The sequence below is a fragment of the Arctopsyche grandis genome, chromosome 9 (assembly GCF_051622035.1).
Source record: "Arctopsyche grandis isolate Sample6627 chromosome 9, ASM5162203v2, whole genome shotgun sequence".
Lineage (NCBI taxonomy): Eukaryota > Metazoa > Arthropoda > Insecta > Trichoptera > Hydropsychidae > Arctopsyche > Arctopsyche grandis.
This window is the reverse complement of record NC_135363.1, coordinates 18,061,195-18,081,783: the sequence shown is the minus strand read 5'-3', so window position 1 is coordinate 18,081,783 and position 20,589 is coordinate 18,061,195. Positions and strand designations below refer to the sequence as shown.

The 20,589-nt window shown below is 32.8% G+C and overlaps 3 protein-coding genes across 6 annotated transcripts; 2 read left to right on the top strand and 1 right to left on the bottom strand.

Annotated features, from left to right (window-relative positions):
- Positions 1-891: 891 nt before the first annotated feature.
- On the top strand, positions 892-1,876 carry LOC143916628 (BRISC and BRCA1-A complex member 1-like). The gene is made up of 2 exons (XM_077437817.1): positions 892-968; positions 1,055-1,876. Exons 1-2 carry the CDS (start codon positions 910-912, stop codon positions 1,806-1,808), a joined length of 813 nt encoding a protein of 270 aa, XP_077293943.1. The 5' UTR covers positions 892-909; the 3' UTR covers positions 1,809-1,876.
- On the bottom strand, positions 1,875-10,837 carry PolZ1 (DNA polymerase zeta catalytic subunit). The gene is made up of 20 exons (XM_077437816.1): positions 10,655-10,837; positions 10,464-10,576; positions 10,265-10,393; positions 10,091-10,185; positions 9,187-10,007; positions 8,908-9,103; positions 8,713-8,813; positions 6,864-8,632; positions 6,669-6,791; positions 5,885-6,593; positions 5,613-5,804; positions 5,408-5,528; positions 5,088-5,335; positions 4,832-4,992; positions 4,626-4,763; positions 3,700-3,837; positions 3,429-3,619; positions 3,119-3,346; positions 2,804-3,044; positions 1,875-2,728 (listed from the first exon to the last, which is right to left on the bottom strand). The coding sequence occupies exons 1-20, from the start codon at positions 10,659-10,661 to the stop codon at positions 2,582-2,584; spliced, it is 5,868 nt and encodes a 1,955-aa protein (XP_077293942.1). The 5' UTR covers positions 10,662-10,837; the 3' UTR covers positions 1,875-2,581.
- A 2,757-nt stretch (positions 10,838-13,594) lies between these two features.
- Positions 13,595-18,980, top strand: Usp1 (ubiquitin specific protease 1). Of its 4 annotated transcripts, none has more exons than XM_077438853.1 (4): positions 13,595-13,790; positions 15,481-15,590; positions 15,686-16,310; positions 16,447-18,980. In XM_077438853.1, exons 3-4 carry the CDS (start codon positions 15,727-15,729, stop codon positions 17,585-17,587), a joined length of 1,725 nt encoding a protein of 574 aa, XP_077294979.1. In that variant the 5' UTR covers positions 13,595-13,790; positions 15,481-15,590; positions 15,686-15,726; the 3' UTR covers positions 17,588-18,980. The 4 variants fall into 4 exon arrangements, with proteins under 4 accessions (XP_077294979.1, XP_077294977.1, XP_077294976.1 ...); XM_077438851.1 differs by having other exon boundaries at positions 13,602-13,790; positions 15,683-16,310; XM_077438850.1 differs by having other exon boundaries at positions 13,775-14,163; positions 15,683-16,310.
- Positions 18,981-20,589: the final 1,609 nt, after the last annotated feature.

Genomic DNA, 20,589 nt, shown 5'->3' with positions numbered 1-20,589 from the left:
TGTTTCTGTTGATTAACGTCAATAATATATTTAATATTTTATTTATTATTAATGGTTTTGGACCATTGTGGCATTACAGGAAGAACCTAATGCGCCACAATGGCCTACATTTGATAAAGATATAAACAAGTAAAATTAGTAAAAAGCAGAAAACATGGTAAAATAAAATAATAAAAAAAAAGTAACAAAAGTAAAATAATACATCAGAAAAAAAGGAACAAAAGTGTAAAAATCAAAAATAAAATCCATAAATCCCATTCTTTGTTTACATTGAAAAAAATTAAAATAGTACATAAAAATGTACAAAGGAGAAAGAAAAAGTAAAATAAAATCACAGCGAGGCCCAAATAGAAGAGAGTAGATTAAGATTCCTGGTAATCTTACTGGTAAATAAAGACAATATTTGACTAATTTGCCAATATTTGACTAATTTGCCAATATTTTTGTAAGAGATATTATTTTCGCTGAAGGCTTTGTATATTTAAATTCATCTATTAGATAAAAAAAAGTGTACTGGTTTTACCCAGGACGGATATTCAAAAAACTAGTATCGTAATGGAAAAAGTATTACAAATGGTCATCTTATTTTACCAAATAATAAAACACCATTCGTATGAAACATCACAATTAATAATATTTATAGGTAGGGAAACCACAAGAGTTGTTAGCTAGTGTACAAATATTGGCCACATCTAAAACGATAAGCTGACGCCAAAGTAATTGTTTAGTTAGCAGTAAATAGAAACACAATTGAAAGTAAAAGAATTGTCAATTATGTCATAGGATATTTATTTAATTTTAAAATCTTAACAGTCAATAATTGCATCAAAAAAATAAGAAAGATAAAGGATTGTAACGATAAATACATATTGTCACTTATCAACAGTTGGCATTAGTGGCTGTCAAAAGATGTCTGAACTCGAAGGTGCTGTCGAGCACCCAAATCCTTCTAATATCGAGATAGAAACGTTAGATTATATTCTATTTATGATTTATTTTCCTTATTTTATCATTAATTTTCATCATAAAAAATCATTTATTTTCTTTATTTCAGCGAAGAATGTGCGGTTAAAATTGCAAAAAAGGAAGTGCAAGTGTTAGATAGAATTCCCAAAAGAACAGTACCAAATGCAAATGTTCCGGAAAAGATTATACTTTGCATTGATTCATGTCAGAGCGATAATTGTAAATCGTTCCAACTCGACTCTGAAGTTTTCTCACCATTGGCAATGTTGAAAAGAGTGACAGAATTCTTTTTATATTCAAAACAAGCAATAAACAATAATTCCGAATTCGCACTCGTTATTTTGAAAGAAAATGAACCCATTTGGGTGCATCACTTTACAAAAAACGTAATTGAAATAATGATCGCTTTGAACAGTTTCGACAGTGAAACATGCAAAAGTAGTGAGTTTGACCTGTCGTTATTATTCGATATGGTCCATGACAAAGTCACGCTTCCTGAAGTGGGGCCGGATTACAAATTAGTAGCGCCACTCAACGTCGTAAGATTAATAATCATCTATAATCGCTCTAATTGTGTTCCCAAACTAAGATCAGGAGATCGCATTTACGAGTTGTTGAAAAAACATCCATATTTCACAGTCGATATTTTATATGCACACGAAGAAAATTGTAGTGATTATATTTGTGAAGAGGTATACGATGCTTTGCAATCATTGGACAACGGTTACTCTTATATCTTTGAAGTGGCGAAAAGTGCCACGAAGGTACATGAATGCAGTGCTAAATTATTAGCTCATCCATTACAGAGACCACTTCAAAAGAATTCTTCGTATGATTTTTAGACAAAATATTTATATGATGATTTTATTATAATTAAATTTTAATGTATGAAAATAAATAAATTATATACTAATAATTCATTTTAATAAAACACTTAGAAATAAAAAAATACATATTTATACATACATACATAGACTAGTATCACAATCTTTTATAATTTGAGCCACCAATCACGAATATTCGCAATTAATCTAATCTGATGATTAAAATACTCATTTCGACCCAGAGAAATGTAATATTAATAGAAGTGGCTTTAGGTGTTATATTGTTGTCAAGTCACAGAGACGGACAGATCTAAATAATTTTAGCATCAGTCGTATTTGACGCTTGGTGCTCGACGTATGTCCGATAAAAACTTATCTGTTTGTTTATATTACTCGCAAGATGGGCAAGCATCGGTTAAAATTGCACAATACATTCAAAAACACACAATAAACAACATGGGATACATTTTTATAAGTAAATTGATCCGATTATATTCCGTGCGATGTAGCGTATTTATAGAGACGTACCGCGTAAAATTGACAACAATTATTTATTCGTAAGGGCCCCTCTATTCTTATTACATCTCTCTGTTTCGACCATAGTATTGACAACAATCAATATAAAAAAGCCAAACTTTTAAATTGCTTATACATATCCTGAAAAAATGGAGAAAATCCAATAAATCCAATTCATGATCAGTGGGCTCAAAATAGAGATTTTATCCAGCGTAATAATTAAATTGTAAAATTTATAAAATGATATTTCATATTTTAAGTGAAACAATACATATTCAAAAACTTAATAGTTTAGTTTTCATTTGTTGCATAAAAGGTATTTGTTGTAAATCTTGTTTGTATGCATTAAAACGAAAAAGAATTGGACAATTTATTGTCACACAATCAATTTCTGTAGCTCTACCACAACATGATTGACAGATCTAAAAAAAATATTAAAAATGTAATAAACCTTAAAACTAACAACATAAATATATGTACATATTATATATGCATGCCTTTTTCGTCAATAGATAGTTCCTTTCCCATTTGTTAATTTTATTGTGAAGAACAACCATTGTTTCCTGTGGTTTGACGATGCATTTCGTACACAGTCCTTCAGTCGTCTCTTCGTCACATCCAGCACAGTTAATTTTTGCAAAATACTGAGATATGGTGTTTTTTTTATTGTCATTAAGCTTCCCACAAACGTTCAATGTGGGATATGGTTGCAATTGCTTCCGAGGCATTTCCGCAAACCTGAAAACGAATATTATTGTTTTCAAACTAAATTTTAATATTGAAATATGTATATTATATCAATCACTATTCACCAAAGGTTGACATCAGCACCGATAAGAGTAAGGCAGCGATTCAAAGGCGGTATTATAGCACGAGTGATATAATATGTATGGTTTATTTTAAGTGACGGGTCAAGAATAAGATCACTTGGACATCGGGCACAGTGCAATAACGCTTCACCAGGGGCACCGTTCACGATCACATATGGAACTCTTTCACCTTCACGTGGTTCTTTTCTGTGATCCATCGCTTTGTAGCGTCTGAAAACACAAAAACAACAGTTTTAGACCAAAATTTGTAATAATATAATGTATTTTATGATAAATTTACACAGTAACGAACTTGGCGATTTCCAATGCTGGCACACTGGCACCAGGTTTGTATGCATTCATGCCCCGAAATTCTTTAGCAAATATGAAATCTTGTATATTACACTTTCCTTCAATAATGTTTTGAAATTTTCGAAAGATATATGATTTAACTTTGCTAACGTCATATGTTTCAAACAAAATTTTCAAAGTCTTTTCTAGTATCTAGAATGAATTAATATATATGTAATACGAATTGTATTTGCAGAAAAGATGTAACTTATATTGCTTAAAATGTAATTTACTTTAGATGCAGCAGGACAGCCATCTCTCCTTACAGTTTCTATACCTTTGGCTTCATATTCAGGAGATTTTTGATCTTTACTTTCATATTTGTAACCGACATATCTCTTTTTTGTTTGCAAAATACATGGTTGATATACCTATAAAAATAAGTTACACTTATAAAAATGTCTATATGTTACACTACTTGTAAACCTCGTATATCCAAAATGACAATTTTTTCAGTAGAAAATGAAATTGCTTCATCTATATATATGCATATGTTACATTTGGTTCGATCATGAACATACCAGTTTGTTCATATACGAACCAATCTGGTCAATTATATTGTACACAAAAGAACAAATTGACAAACGAACTAGTTTGCTCAGACTATTAGGCATAAGTTCAATTACTCTCCATCTTCAATGTCTTCTTTGTATGCTTAGCATGGGTTGAAATCTTTTAAAAATCATCCGAAATTGAAATTATAGCAACGTTGCAATGCGGTTTCTACAGAGTTTCCCATTTGAAATACTTGGTGTTCTGAAAGCCCAAAATCTTTGAAAGCTAAAATTTTCATACTACACCTGGTGGGAACATCTTTGAAGATAGCTTTTGACCTTTAGCACTTAAACTAAAAACCTATAGTTTGTGTGCAAATAAATTGGTATGTTCATGAACCAATCGGGGTGATACAATATACAAAGTACAAATAAATGAAGTATTGTGATTGTGATTTTTTTCTTTTGTATGTAGTAATGGTTTAACATTACTAACTTATTTTACAGCTGTGGATTTAAAAGCTCAACATAAAAATAGATTAGAAATATCTCTAAAAAGAAAAAAAAATGGCTAAAAGTGGATTTTATAAGGTTTGCAAGTAAATGTTTATGTATGCTTTCGCATTTTACATTTTGTGGAATATGACTGCTAATAAATATGTTACTTTTTCAAGCTTGAGTTTGACTGGTGTTGGATTGTCATCAGTGATTACTTGGGCTATCTCTGCCCCGATATCAAAGGCATCAGAATAATTACGACCAGGGACTAAGACGAATATTGAATCGGTATCTCCATACACAACCTGAAAGTTTAATTATTATACAGGTAAATACTTTTTAAAGATTCATTTAGGTAAATATTTTAAACTACCTTTGCATTCCATTTTGGTGTGTTTTCAACTACTTTTATTGCTCTCTCCAATGTCTCTCGTCCTTTGGCGACTACACTATCTCCTACTTCAACACATGGCATCCTGCCACTGAAGTTAGCTGCAGTGTAACCATAAGTTACGTTTGCAATCAATTTTAAACCTATACACAACAATCACAATAAAAAAATCATATTTTTGTATTATATATGTACATACATAATTTAAATACTACAAAAATAATGTATTGAAAATTACCTAGTTGTCTATTATGCAGAATTTTTTGTAAAGTTTTGTCATTCTTGTATTTCTTCATAGCTTTCTTTACCATGAATCTGGTGTTTAATATATTTTGTAACATGTCTGGTAATATTCCTTTTCGGACAGATGATTTAACAAACCCAACCCCACAAGGTGACCAATTGATGAGGTCTTGTTCGCTTAATCTTTTCAACATCTTTGGTGAAATTCGAAGACACGATGCTCCAAATTGAAAAGGAGCATTTCTAATGTAAAAAATAAATAAAGTGAATATTTTGAAACATAAATTTAATATATACAGTTATGTAAACACATACTTTCCAATATTTTCAGCTTTTCCAATACATGTTGAATAACAATAATTATATGCTATCATCATAGAAGGATATAAGCTTTGAAAATCGAGCACAATAACAGGATCACTATAAAACCTTGATTCTGATAAACAATAAAAAGAGCCTTGTAAAAATGAAAAGTTTTGCTTCCATGTCATAATAAAATAAATCAAATCATTTAACAAACCAGGTTCTAAGATCAATGGTAAACATTCTGGAGCTTTCATAGCTGCACGTTGTTGGACACTAGGAGAAACCAAGACATAATTAAATGTTCTCGACAATCGAATCATCATAGACTCAACACGGAATTGCGATCCTCGAGATAATACTTCATACCATTGAATTCCAAAAAGGCGAGCAAGTTCTGATGTCCTTCCTGTTTTCAATATTTATAAAAATTTGATGCATAAAAAATATTTATACTGTAAATATTTACAAATTCAAAGGAAAACTTACCGATAAGATCTAGTTGTTGTAGCATTCGTATTGTTCCTGTTACTCTGGTCAAATAATATTCGACGCAAAGTGATTTTAAAAGTTTCGACGGATGATTCCACCAAAATGTTAGCGTTTTGAAAGAAAACATCGGCAATCGTTCGTGTAATACATGATAAGCTACATTTTCAAATGTATAATTTGTTAAAGCAATTTCGTGGCGCAGCAGTCGCCATATATCTATAGTTATTCTACCAATTAATCTGATCTCTTTATTCATTTCTTGAGAGTCTTTTTTAAAATTGAATTTGTTTTCTAGAGATACCCTCGATATTTTATTAGGCAAATTCATGTCCAATACAAAGGCTCGTTGAAAAAGATATCCCCAAGAAAGCATTTCAACTTCGTAACCACAAAGAATATCCGGATCCCATTTTGAAATAATATTTAACACACTATCAAATAGATCTTTTTCAGTTTTAACAACGATCATATTAAATTTCGAGGCGAATCCATTCAAATATCTGCATAAATTTGGATGATCCGTATTAAGTAAATCATCTTCAACAATGATGAATCCTGTTTCCATCTGGGGAAGTTTATAATTCGTCGGGCAGTCATTTAAAACTGAATAAAACACAGCACAGAGTCGATCTATTTGCGGATCTGGATTATAATCCCCTCTTGTTGATGCAAGCACTTCTAGAGAGAGTAATGTTAAGTAATCGTTCTGCAATGTAATAGTATAGTAAGACATTAATTGTACATAAAATGTATATGTAGCTTAAAATGAACTATAATTTACTTCATGATAAACTTCAGCATCTTGATAGTTATCTCCGGAAAATTTGAATGCATTTGATGTACTCATTAATGCTTCACTCGTAATGTCTGTTATTGTTTGATAAGAGTCCATTACTTTAGTTTCCTAAAAATTAGAATGAAAGTGAATTTACAACACCAATAAAAATAAAGTAAAATATGTTTATAATTTACTTACACTTTCAAATAAAGTACCCTTATTTTGATTTTCTACGGTTATATTTTCCACAGTAAAAGATAAATCATCCTTGTGAATTTGTCCACACGCAATATCATCAGAATTATCTGATTTCTGTGACAATTTGTTTGAAACGATGCACGGTTTCGATAAATTCACTGCATGTTGTTCATTAGTTTTCCCTGAGATACTTGGTTGAATCGATTTGTTTAAATATTCTATTGGAGTTTCAGGAGTGCCAGAAGATATTTGGGAACAAGACGACACTGACAAAATTTCCATTTGGCTGTTGTCAAAGTCCTGGCCAGGACTAGTAGGAATAAAAAGCTGAATCTTTTCGTGTACAAATTTGTTTTCGAGGAGTTGATTGTTCTTTTTTAATTTTCGAGAATTCATCCAGTTTTTCACCGAATTAAATGATGGAGGTGCCACAACTGGCATTAAAATGCAAGATCTATTCGTGGTTAATATTGTGTCCAAATTATGTACGTCTAGATTTGGTTGAGATAGATTGCTTTGTATGAATATCTTTTCTCGTTGTGAAACTAAACCACAATTTTCAATAAGATTACTATTGAATTCTTTTAAATCATTCAACTGTTTACTTTTTATTTTAAGAATTATTCGACCTACTTCTATTTGAGCACCAACATCTTTGAAATTTGAATAAAACGGTATCGGATTACATTGTTTGGAAATGCTGTAATCTTCCATCGTTGATGAAATATCAGTATACGAAGGAGGTGAAATTTTCGGAATAAATATCAATTTTTTAAATCCATTTTGTGGACTGCAATCTGAATTGCAATCCATTTCAAAATTGTTGATTTTTATTTTGTTCTCCAAATGATCTGAAGTTGAATCATTAAGCCATAACTTTAAGTCACTATTATAGTTTTTATTTTTAGTAATAATACTTGACCGCAAATTAGTAGACGCTACATTTTTTAATTTAATCGGGGTAGGCGAAATTTCCTCTTTATTCACATTATTAAATACGTTAGTGTCATTGTAAATACTGGTATCGTAAAAACTTATGATATTTTGATTGATTGACTCGTCGAGAGTAGATACTGACAAATTTATATCCTCATCAATATTTTTTGATATTTTTGATGTTCCTGGTTGAGGCACATAGTTATTTTGCCTATCATATTGAGATGCAGTAAGAGTTTTCGACGATTTAATCTTATCATCAATTGATAATAAATTATCATATTCATTTTTTGATAAATCATCATGATTACTCGTATTACGATTTGTGATGGCCTCTTTCAAAACAACATTTGTATTACATGTATCACTATATTTATTATTTTCGTTTGTGTTTGAGTGGTGTTTTAATTCATTTTTTATATCATGGGATGATTTATCAGTACTACAATCTTCAATACTATTTGTTTTATAATATTCTTGTGATTTTATAATTCGTCTCACTTTCAATTTTGACTTGAGTGATAATTTTCTTTTTGTAGGTGTTGTACATGTTAAAGAATCATTAGTTGTAGATTTAGAATGTTGGGTGAGTGATGGTGATTTTTGTATTGTGATATTAAGAGGTTCGAAGTTTCTAGGAGTTTTAATTGGAGACTTTTTAGGACTTTTGATCGGTGTTACTTCGAAAACTTTAAATTGTTCTTCTAAATTAAATGGTTTCTTCTGTCGTTTCTTCAGCTCTAATTTTTCTTGATTATCGTTAGATATCTTTTTACGTTTTTGAGGTTTTGAAAGTCCAAGTCTTAAACTCCTTCTAGGACGAAAATCTTCGTCTAAGAATAAAAAATTCGATATTTAAACAATGGCATAATTATTTTTATACCATAAATATGGACATATTTCACATTTTTACCTTCTTCGTCCCATGTACCATCTAATTGAGATATGTTGTCAACCTTTTCCCAAAATGAATCTTGCCAAGATAATGGTTGTGATGATGTTTCTGTAATATCCCTAAAATTCCAGATGTCAAAATTTAATACATATATTTATATAGAATGGAATTTTAGAACTGCTTATCCAATAAAAAAGTTATATAATTGCTCACTCTATATCTTCGATATTACAACTTTGAGGTTTTGATGACAAAATATCATCATTAATGATTTCGGAAAAATTATCAACATCTTGTTGATCATCACCTTCCATTGCTGTGGTTTGAGTGCATAAAATACTATCTTCCTCTATGTTTTCGTCATCCATGCCTTTCAACAACGTCATAAATTCAAAATCTTCAGAATCCACTAAAAAATAAATAAATAAGGTACATTGCTAAAATGTTTATAAAAAAAACAAAAATATGTAAAAAAATAAACTAAAAGCATACAGTGAATTTCAGTATCAGAAAATTGACTATGTTGAATAACAATCTCTTCATCAACGAAACTTTCAGAGTTATACATCTTGTTTTCTTTGCTTTTATGTAAAGATGGATGGTGAAGAATCATGCTTGTCGCATTCAGTACATTTTCTTCTTCGGGAGTTTCGGCAGGATAGACAGATGTATTTAAGCTATCTTTATGCGAGGAATTTAAAATCCCAACATTTTCCAAATACGAAGAAGTCACATCTGATTTCAGTCTTTCATTCATTTCAGAATTGATAATCAATTTCACTTTAAGTTTTTTGTCAAAATATTTGTGTGATTCAGTTGGATTTACATTTTCTCTTATTTGTGATGGAGTTGGCATTATTTCATGTGACATATTGAGATTTTCATGTCGTTTTCTTTCATCTTCCCATAAAGCTTCTAAACCAGGATTTACCCCCAAATTTCCATTCAATATTTCTTGTCTATTTAAGATATGCATCGCAAGACAGTCTACTTCACATTCACAAGTGCTCATGCATTGGACTGAATCAGGTAAATAAGATTGATCAATCGTTGTATTATGAGAGCTTGTATCAATTAAATTATTGCTTTTTCTCCTGAATTTCACATATTCTAAATTAATAAAACTCATGCCGTATAAATTAAAATCAATAAAAAATTGCATTATATAATTTATATGAGCTTCGTGTGGCTGATACGACAATCCCATTATTGCACCACTTTGTAAAAGATCAGCTGTTCTTTTTATAAATGATGGATTATAGAAAAATATTTTGTAAAACTGATGATGTTTTGAATGGAAACCATAGAACGGTCTGCAAGAAAAAGTTATAATTATTTAATGAAAATTAAATTAGAACATTTTAATTTAATGTTTTAGAAATACTAAAAAACTCACATTCCTTTGACTAAAATTACTTTATAGACATGTTGATTGGAAGAATTTGATTGTTTTAAAGATATATTTATTGCTTTATCAATACTGTTTGCTATCTGTAAAAATACAACATGAATGAGTATGCCTATTTATTAATGGAAATAACATATTATGCAGACTTTTATAAAAATATACCTGATAAGTTTGTTTGGGTTCCGGAGTTACGTCTTCACAGGGAATATATAAATACGGAAACACTCCATGAACATGCATACAACTTTTTTTACCATTTGATGTAGAACCGAAAATTCGTAAAATAGGGACCTAAAATATTATTATTATCGTACCACGGATCGAGACAAATTTAAGCACAAATTATGGTGAAAGTCTATACCTGTTTTACATCTGAACCACGAAATTCTGAAATCGGAACATCTAGTTCCGGAATAGGAGAACTCAAATAATAATCAACAGTGATTATGCGTAGGGCAAATGACACGCCTTTACCTATAAATTCAATTCAACTATTTGAAATATGATACGGAAAAACTTAATAAGGCGTAGAAAAAAGCGATGTAAATAAACCTTTCATATCTTGGAATCAGAATATTAAAATAGAAAAAATAAAATCATAAAATCTATTTGATTTTTTAAATATTTTATTAGTAAATTCGATAAAAAAGAAACATGATGTTTTACGAAACAAGCACTGACAAGTGACAGGTTAGAACTTGTGCAGCTGTCAAAAATTTTGGTCTTGATATATGTATCTATGTCCATTATTTATATTACGAAATAAAAATTAATGCGTGAGAAATGAGGTTGCAATAAAATTGCGTTAGTTTTGAAAAAAAACGAAGAAACCACAATTTATAGCTTAGATACATAACATTGCGATGTCAAATTAGAAATCATGTAACGATTTTGGTTCGATTTAGGACAAAATATCGTTTTGCACGCGAAATAGATAGCAGATTTCTATTGTGTGGATCATCGTTTGGGAGAAAAAAAAATTCTGAAAATTTGGTAATTGGATTATTACCCAAATTGCAACCGCCCAAAAGACAATTTTTGCCATGGAAATCGCGAATATGGAACATTTAGCACTCGAATTCTGGTTAGTATTATAATTATCGCTAGTATGATGGATTTTTCGGCTGCCAGATGTTCCGTTATAGAAATTCACGTTTATGCGATTGTTTTCGCGTTTATTTATATATTTTATCATGTTATGGTGGAGACCCTGTGACATGTTTGAACCTGGATTGCCATCCTGCGTATTATTACAAGTTCAAGTATGTTAGTGGTTTTCAGATTACTTCTTTTCCACCAGTGAAATTAAACAGTCGTGTCTTAAATCATTCCATTGTTTTACGAATGCACCCCATTCCCCCATATTACTATTTTTTAAGAATTATTAGGTACTGGCCGTAAAACCACTGAGTTGGCTAGCGTTTCGCGGGAAGCAATCATTTCCCTCCCAGCCGTCAGAATAAATTGTTGTGCATAACCAAAACCGTCGTCTCACTCGCCAAAATACAATAATAATATGGGGATATTATTATTGTACTTTCGGGCGTTACGGATAACTTGACCCGGTTTATAGGTACTTGTCGTTTAGCGTTTAGAGTTCACTCGTTAGGGCAGCTGCGTGGTGAGTACGTTCGGATGTTCTGAAACCGATGTTATGGTTATAGTTTGACCGGATTAATATTATAGATTATAGCTGTGTGATGACGTCAGCGTTTAGACGTCGTTTGTGCAGCTTCGCGATTCTTGTTACTGTTTTCATCCAGGTGTAGAGAAAAACATTAACAAGGGTTTGGAGGTTAGTCGTTTGTACAATGTATTCTTACAAACTGAAACTTTATGAAATCATATATGGCCGATTTTACCTGGCGAACGAAGCTAGATGGACGCAACCCCGACGAGGCTATTCTTCAACATTGAATATTTTGAAAATAATGACTGAATGTTGGCCGAGTCGCAACGAATATCATTGTGGCAAAACGTAACGGTGTTCGTCCGGTTCTATAGTAGCACTACCTCAACCGAAATGAATCGCGAAAATGTTAAAACTAAAAAAAATGGATGCTAAAAATACGGGTCTCTCAGTATATATGTAGTGTTTCTGTTTGATATAATAGATTTGTTTTACATACACATATTAAAATGGGTCTACTTCACCAGACCGAATGTGAAACGCCCGAAAACGCAAATATCGGAAGGCAAAGATCGAAAATCGAAAGATCTGTAGGCATATAGTACAACTGAAATGATCTCATCAGGTCACTGCGACACATATCCAGGAAAGTCATTAACGCATGGCACACGCTCGCCTCGTTAAAAGGTCGACACGTGTTTCTATACACGTGTCTTGGAAACAAAGGAAGAACTCACTGAACCCATAAAAACCACGAACTACGTCCAGGCGTATGAACCCATAAAACATAACTAGGGCAGCGCGAGTACCAAGAACAAAAGATGTGCACACGACACACTTCAACCCAAAACGTTTATAAGCAACGCAGCAACCTCCACCGGCAGAGTGAGCCTCTAGAGTTCAACTAGATCACATCTCCGAAGAAACCTCTTCGTACATACAATAACCATTGTACCGATTGAACGCAAATAAACGATCCTCTTTCAAACTACACAACACGTGTTTCGTTAGACCGGGATACGGTCAACATACCTTCCCTGTCTTACAGATCTTAAGTCGAAAGATCAAAAAAAAGGGTGCATGGTAAACGGTACATACTCACTTAATTTGCGCGAGCAGGATACAACAGGAACAGGCTTTTTCTCCCGTATTCTGCGCGTGCACATTAATACGGGAGGAAAAGCCTGTTCCTCTTGTTCCTGTTGTATCCTGCTCGCGAAAATTAAGTGAGTATGTACCGTTTACCATGCACCCTTTTTTTTGATCTTTCGACTTAAGATCTTTCGATTTTCGATCTTTGCCTTCCGATATTTGCGTTTTCGGGCGTTTCACATTCGGGCCCGTCACGGAGACCGATACAAATATACCAGAAAGGCTTGACAGGTAAACCCCAAATGCGCCTACCTGGTCCACATAATTATTACATAGATACATGTAAATCTAAACAATATCTGACATCTATTGTCAGATATTACAAACATCGTATGAATACGATAAATAACGATGAATAACTTTCATGTAACAATACAAATTTTTATATTCGATAAACAACCACAGAGACATCTATGGTGATCAATATAGCGAAACCTAAGATATAACAATAACTAAAGGTTTGCAACAAAAAAATGGGAAGGAAATGCCAATTTTTATAGGAACCATTTCAATGAAAATCAAAAAAAATGGCAAATTCTGATAAGAAACGATCGACCTCGACAACCCAAGGTCTGGCCAACAACGAGACTTAGCGGGAATCGAACCCGTAATATCAAGTACGAAATAATTCAACATTCACCATTAGACCACGTTGCTGCTGATATGAAGTATGAACGGAGCGGGACGGGTAGGTCGCGAATGGGTTCGCTGAGACCTAATCGCGAGGGGAGCCAGATGGGTGATGTGCTGGCTGGAGAGCGAAAGCCCAGGGCGAGTGGCACTGGCGGCCGACCGAACGCACACACGCACATGCCATTGCGTATTTACACACCACTTGCGCCTCTTCGTTGACGCACAGTGCGAGCGAGCGAGACAGCGGCCACGAGTGCGAGGGAGAAGAAGCATGTAAGTGTATGGGTGCGCAAGTGTGAGGTGTCGAGTGCGATTGAAGATTGGAGGCGAGCTGAGTGGTGTGGTGTGGTGTGGTGTGGTGTGGCGGGGCGGGTGGTCGCGCGGTCGACTCGAGTCGGAGCGGCGGTGGCGGTGGCGGCTGACGAGCTGCTCCGCCACTCCTGGCTGCCAGACTGACTGCCAGACTGACGTCTGACAACTGACAATTGACAATTGACAACTGGCGACCGGCGACCGACGACCGACGAATGGCGATTGGCGATTGACGATTGACAATTGACAATTCACGATTGACGATTGACGAGTGACGACTGACGGGTAGCGGATAGCAAAAGGAGAAAAGCGACGATCGACGATTGCGACTCAGGTTACCCGCTCGTCTGACCTCTCATTTCCTCTCCACTCCCCCCCCCCTCCACCCCGCCTCCTCCCACCCCGCGCATTTTTCGCGGACTATTTTCCAAACGTCAACGCGTTTTACACCCACCCCTTTCATCCCCACCTCTCATCCTCCCTCTACCTGATGTTAATTTTTCATACATTATTTCAAATGTGTCAATCCTATTGAGTATCAAATAGTACTGTGCGTAGGGTAAAAATTGCGCTGAACCAAGGTCTTTGAACTTTTTTTCAATACTACCCTGATATATATTTGCTTGGGCGCTACCTGGGAATCTCGTTTGCGCCAAGATTTTCATTTTTATACACCTAAGTGTAACTTGCTCCGATTCCGAAACTTCTTCGGTACTGATCCGGTATTTGTTCACGGAGGTCACTCTTTCGGCTGTCATATATTTTCTATTATACTTACCAATGTTGAAGAAGATTAAAATTATTTTCAACTATAATAAAAGGAGCACACTTGATGAATGGCCACACTTTTGTCAAATGGCACTGACTCTAACTCTGTAAATTTTTTTTTATAATTATATTTTTGTGCAATGCAATACTAGGAATAGAATATTTTCATATTCAGTTTTATAGTGAGAAAAAAACATGTTTAAATAATTGCTCACTCATACATCTATGACGGAGTAATATGTAATTGCACAAATATAATATTTTGCAAGATCATTGTAAAAATGACACTCAAATAATGCCACCATTTCCATGTACGCATATAATAATTCTACCTACTCAAATTCATTCGATATTGCCGATATTGAATAAATTTCACACGACGGTTCGGTACTGTGAAAATCTGTGTCAATTGCCACTTAAACTAATATGTTATAGCTATTAATTCGACAAATATCAAATTTTTCATACTATATATGAGCCGTTATATTTGAAATTTGCGTAAGTTCACTTTCCTTCATTTCAAGAAATATCTTGCAAAACATTAAATATAATGTTTTGCGTTTTATATTATTTAAAAATACTGGTGGCCTTGTAATACGTTTATTCTGCTTTTCCAAGATTCTAGACATATCGAATTAAAATAAGTGATAACAATTTGTGAATTAATTCAAACAGAAATAGTGTTTTTTTAAATGAAAATTAGACTTCTGCCACTTTTAAATATAACGACCCATATATCTAAATGAATAGATCATAGGTAACACGTCTAATATCTGATATGATTTACATACATTAATTTGTCACTCACGTTTAAATTCTGAAGCCAAATATCGTTGCATTCTATAATTGAATTATTAATTAATCAAATAATATGAATTTTCAGGAATGAAAATGTGACTTACAGAAACAACACGCTTTCGTTACATTGTAATCGATTTTTCTTTTATGATTGCGAAATTTTATTTTGATGAGCAATGTACCACTCTTCAGTATGTAAGTTTGTCATTTTAACCTATATATACCGTATTTCAAATTTCAAATTTTTGATCGTCTGTATTAATATTATATTTTGTGGTATGTTTTAGTAGAAAACTTAACTGACGCAAACACGGGTCAATACCGGGCCGATATGTTGAATGGCTATCATGCAGACTCGCAGAACAGCTTTAGCAACCGTAAACCTACGGAAGGAAGATCTCCCATAGCCACATTATCTAATTTGGGAAATACTTGTTTTTTAAATAGTGTTATTTATACGTTGCGCTTCACTCCGAATTTTCTTCATAACCTTCACCACTTAGTTGCCGATTTAGCCATTGCCGATCAAAAACTCGGACAGGTGAAAGTAAAAAGTTCCTCTTTAGGCCGTAGCTTCGCCACCTTCGCCAATTCTGGTTCTAGATCGTGGAGTAGTAAAGATCTTCTCTCACTCGGCGGATTCAATGAAGCTGGTAACTGCAAAAGTAAAATTCAAATAATAACCGAAAAGATGCACGAAATGTATGCAAGCTTAAGAGCATCGGAAGCCCGAGACAATGCTGAACCATATCAGGCGGAAACATTCCTAGCAGCACTGCGAAATGTTAACTCTATCTTTGAAGGCAATCAACAGCAGGATGCCCATGAACTGCTTATGTGTTTATTGGATAGTATTAGAGAAACTTGTCGTTCTCTCCAGCATAGGTTTAACAATTATACTGATGTTGTAAACGGGTAAATATTTTTTTTATTCCAACTTGGCGATGATGGAGGTCATTTTCAAAATATTAAAATATTGAAAATGACATCTATTCGTCGTGTTTTCATATTTATGTCGAGATATTACATCGGTAATCTTATCTTATTTCAGATCGAATGCTTTAAGTGAGCAATCGTCTATTGAAAGTGATGGTCCGTCCACTTTAATATGTACTAAACCAGCTCTCGGTATATTGAGAAAAAGTTGGAAGAACAGAAAAAAGGCGAAAACCCCCAAAGTTGAGTCTCCTACGAAAGACAACAACACCAAAACCCAAATCGTAGATGAAGAAAATAATATAGCTTTTGCTGAATGGAGTAAAAATTTAGGCTTTGATTTTGTGGCTGAAGACTTTGAAGGGACCACTGTGCTAAGGACTACTTGTTTAGAATGTGAAATAGTAACCGAACGTAAACAGACAATGTGTGACATATCAGTGCCCATTCCGGAAGAAGGTCGAGCGGATAACGAGCGTACGCGGGAGCCGAGTGCCGTGTATCAACACGCGTGTGTTACTAGTGAATATTTGCGTGATCAAAATAAGTACTGGTGTGATGAATGTGTCCGGTATAACGAAGCACGTCGTTCCGTCACCTACGAGACATTGCCGCGGCTTTTAGTTTTGCAATTGAAAAGGTTCAGTGGTGGAATGGAGAAACTCACTTCCCACATGCCCACACCCCTCACATTAGCTTGCTTTTGTGATACTTGTTGTGCGCTCGCCGCTGAAGATAGACCCCATCGGTACACTCTGTATGGGGTTATCATGCATTTGGGGCGAACGCTAACAGGTGGTCACTACATCGCATACACGCGAGCTCCATATGCCGGAGCGTCTGCTCCGTATCTTTGCTGTGATAGGGATAATAAAACATGTCTGGTATCCAATTCTAATGAAAAACCCAATTTCATGAAAAATCTGTTTGCCCGTAATAAAAGCAATGGAGTAGCTGAAAAAATACAACCACTTAAAAAGAAAGTTAATACGGTTCAATCTAACACCACTTTGCCAGTCAACGGCAGCTCATTATGTTCTAGTATGGAATGCTGTGGAATAAAACTGAACAAGAATGTTTGGACTTTGGATGAGCAGGGTTCCTCACTAGATCGTGATATTTGGCTTATGTGTGATGACGATACTGTTAAGACTATTTCGAGTGAAGAGTTTGATGAACTTCTTTCATCAAAACCAAAAATTAGGTCAGCCTCTACTCCATATCTTTTATTTTATGTAAAATCCGACTCAGAGTAGGCTTAATGTATACGATGGGATAGAAAGGCCAATATAATATTTATACCTACATACATAAATGTTTCTATAAATGACCCCAAACATATTTTCTTAAAATCAATAGCATTAGTCATTCCTTTTTGTCTTCTTACTTATCTAACTATTGATGGAATATTTCTGTTCTCTTATTTACCTTACAACATAATTTTAATAATTTTGAATAGCGGTCTGAATGATGCATCTCATGTTATCTAATATGTATTACAGAAACACTTGACTGGTGGATGAACACAGTTTGTAACATTTGATCATATTCTTGTGCATTTATTTTTGCCATTCGTATGGAATAGTACCAGACATCGGATAAGTCAGTTTAAGCATATTCATATATTTCAGAAAGACATTCAAAAGTGATGTTAATTCAAATTCTTATTTAGTGACTTTTATTAAGCACGTTTATTGAGCAATTATAACATTATTTTTACTTTCAAAACTTATAACTTTTCTTTACTTTATGACTTGCCTATGTAAAAATTGTAAATAGCTTAATGGAAAATAATTTTTCAGGCTTTCATTCCAATGTTAGTATTGGTTAATCGGGTTACTACATACCAATAGAATCCCATCATTGTTAAAAATTAAAAGCGAGTTTATTATGTGTATATTATATGTAAAATCAAGTCATTGCTATAAAAATTAATATTCAAATAAGTTCTTCATTTCTGTGATGCAAATAAAATATTCCAAACGCATATACATGCATACATATGTACTAAATTTTAATATTCAGTTTGTTAAAATTAAAAATATGTATTGTACCGATTTTTCGCATAGAGGTTGTGCTGTTTGATCACATAGTTTTTAGCAAAATAACGGTGAATTTGTAATATGTTCATTAATTACATATAATCCATACTTTCAATACACACATATAAACTAAATCATACTAACGATGTAACAGTTTTTTCAAAATATCGATTAGTCATATTCGTTATTTTTTGTGTAAAATGGCCTTTAAAGGAATATATATATTTCAATTTGAAGGAAAAAATTAGCAAAATTAGCCACAATTTATTTATTTATATGTATATGTTTTACTTATGACATTTCAGTCTTATATTATCCATAGCGAGAGTTATTAGAAAAAATAATAAATTGTTAATGCATCATATGTGTGATTTCAAGATGTTGTTAAAATTGCTTGTACATTCTATATTATGTAATAATGCTAATAATATTCATATTGTTCAATAAACTTATTTTCTTAACTACACATTTTGATTTTTCATAGTTGTAGATTTTTCATTTTTCATAGATTATCTTGATCAATGCCTTCAACAATGTGTATATTTAATTAATATACTATGTGTTTAATTGATTCAATAAATATGTTTAATAGAGCAGCATTTCTCGAGCGTGGAAAAAATTAACAAAAAATATATATGAAATTTAAATCTAACTGCGACCATACTACAAAATACATATTTTATTATTGATGTGACATAAAACCTTTCAACTATGTAAATAGTTAAATATAAATCGACTCATTTAGAAAAAAGTCCACAGATGACCGGTCAAGCTAAATGCATATATGTATGTGTGTATTTATGTACTTACATACATATGTATGTATATGCAGTGCTATTTTTGTAACATAACGCACTGGAACTGCGTTCTGGCACCTTTTTTTGCTCTCACTATTTCTTACCTCTTTGAAAAAAATATTAAGATGGATTGTTTTTTTTTATGCACTTCGTGGCATATGAAAAGCTGCTTTAAATTTCATTTAAATGATAATTGAATAAAATTATCTTTAATAAAAAGTTAGCCACAACTCACTACTTTAATAAAGTAGTGAGTTCTACTATTTAACTATTTTTTTTAATTTATAAATTTTGTGGAATATCAGGAATCCAAAATATATGTATATAACAGGTTATTTCACAACAGGCTTCTTACATTTCAAAAAAATATTAATGTTTTTCGGAATTTTTTGTGTTCAGATTAAAGGTATATACTCAAGGAAGCTCTCAACGACTTTAATTTTCAAAATAATCACAGGAACATGAAAAAATTGACGATTTTCTGAAATTAACGCTTTCCCAATTCGAACTCGTCGCACTTTTTATGGAAAATTTTGAGCGAAATGGCGACTTAAAATTCTTGTTAATCAATCAACAGTTACCATAATCGACCCAAATAAACTTCAATAAGTGAATATCAAGAGTTTATTATTTTTAAAAATAATAAAAAAATCGAAATTATTCTCGAAAACGATATTTATATCAAAAAAACCTGCCTTTTCAAAAAATTTTTTGGGATAAATCGATTGGTTGGAGGCACAGGAAATTTTTTTAAATAAATGTTTTTTTTTTATTTAACGTTCCTTTGATACGACAAAAGTTTTCCCCTATGTCCATCGATGAAACTCCAAAATTAGCATTTTTTGCTCCGGCCCAACGTACATACATATAAGATTATATTCAAATATGATTATCCAAATTATATGAGTAAAACTAATATGAGTAATATTATTTTGAAAGTTTCAACTTCGAATTCATGGTTTTCAACTTAGACTACCAAATCTCAAGGTCCTCTAAAATAGACTGGAACTGTGTTTTTGAAAAGCTCGGAACCTGGGGTCAAATGTCCTTCTAACTCTCATTATTATTTTTAGTAGATAGAGAATCAACTTTAGTACTGAAAAATTGTTTTTTGGAAGGGTTTAGAGCCATTTGAAGGTTTTTTCCCCATTTTACATCTATAAATTGTTAAAAATCGTCAGTCGAAGCACAAATATGCTCGTGAACACTGGCTAGATAAAAATACATAATCAGGGTTTAAAAATAATGCAAAAAATATTATAAATTTTACTAAGTAAAATTTATGGTGTGATTACCTACTTATGAGCTGGTATTAGTGACCTGTTATGACTATGAGTATCCAATATGTTTGGGTAAGGGAAGATAAGAAACTACAGTATATTCAGAATTGTGCTACTTCTCTGTAAATGAAATAGTATG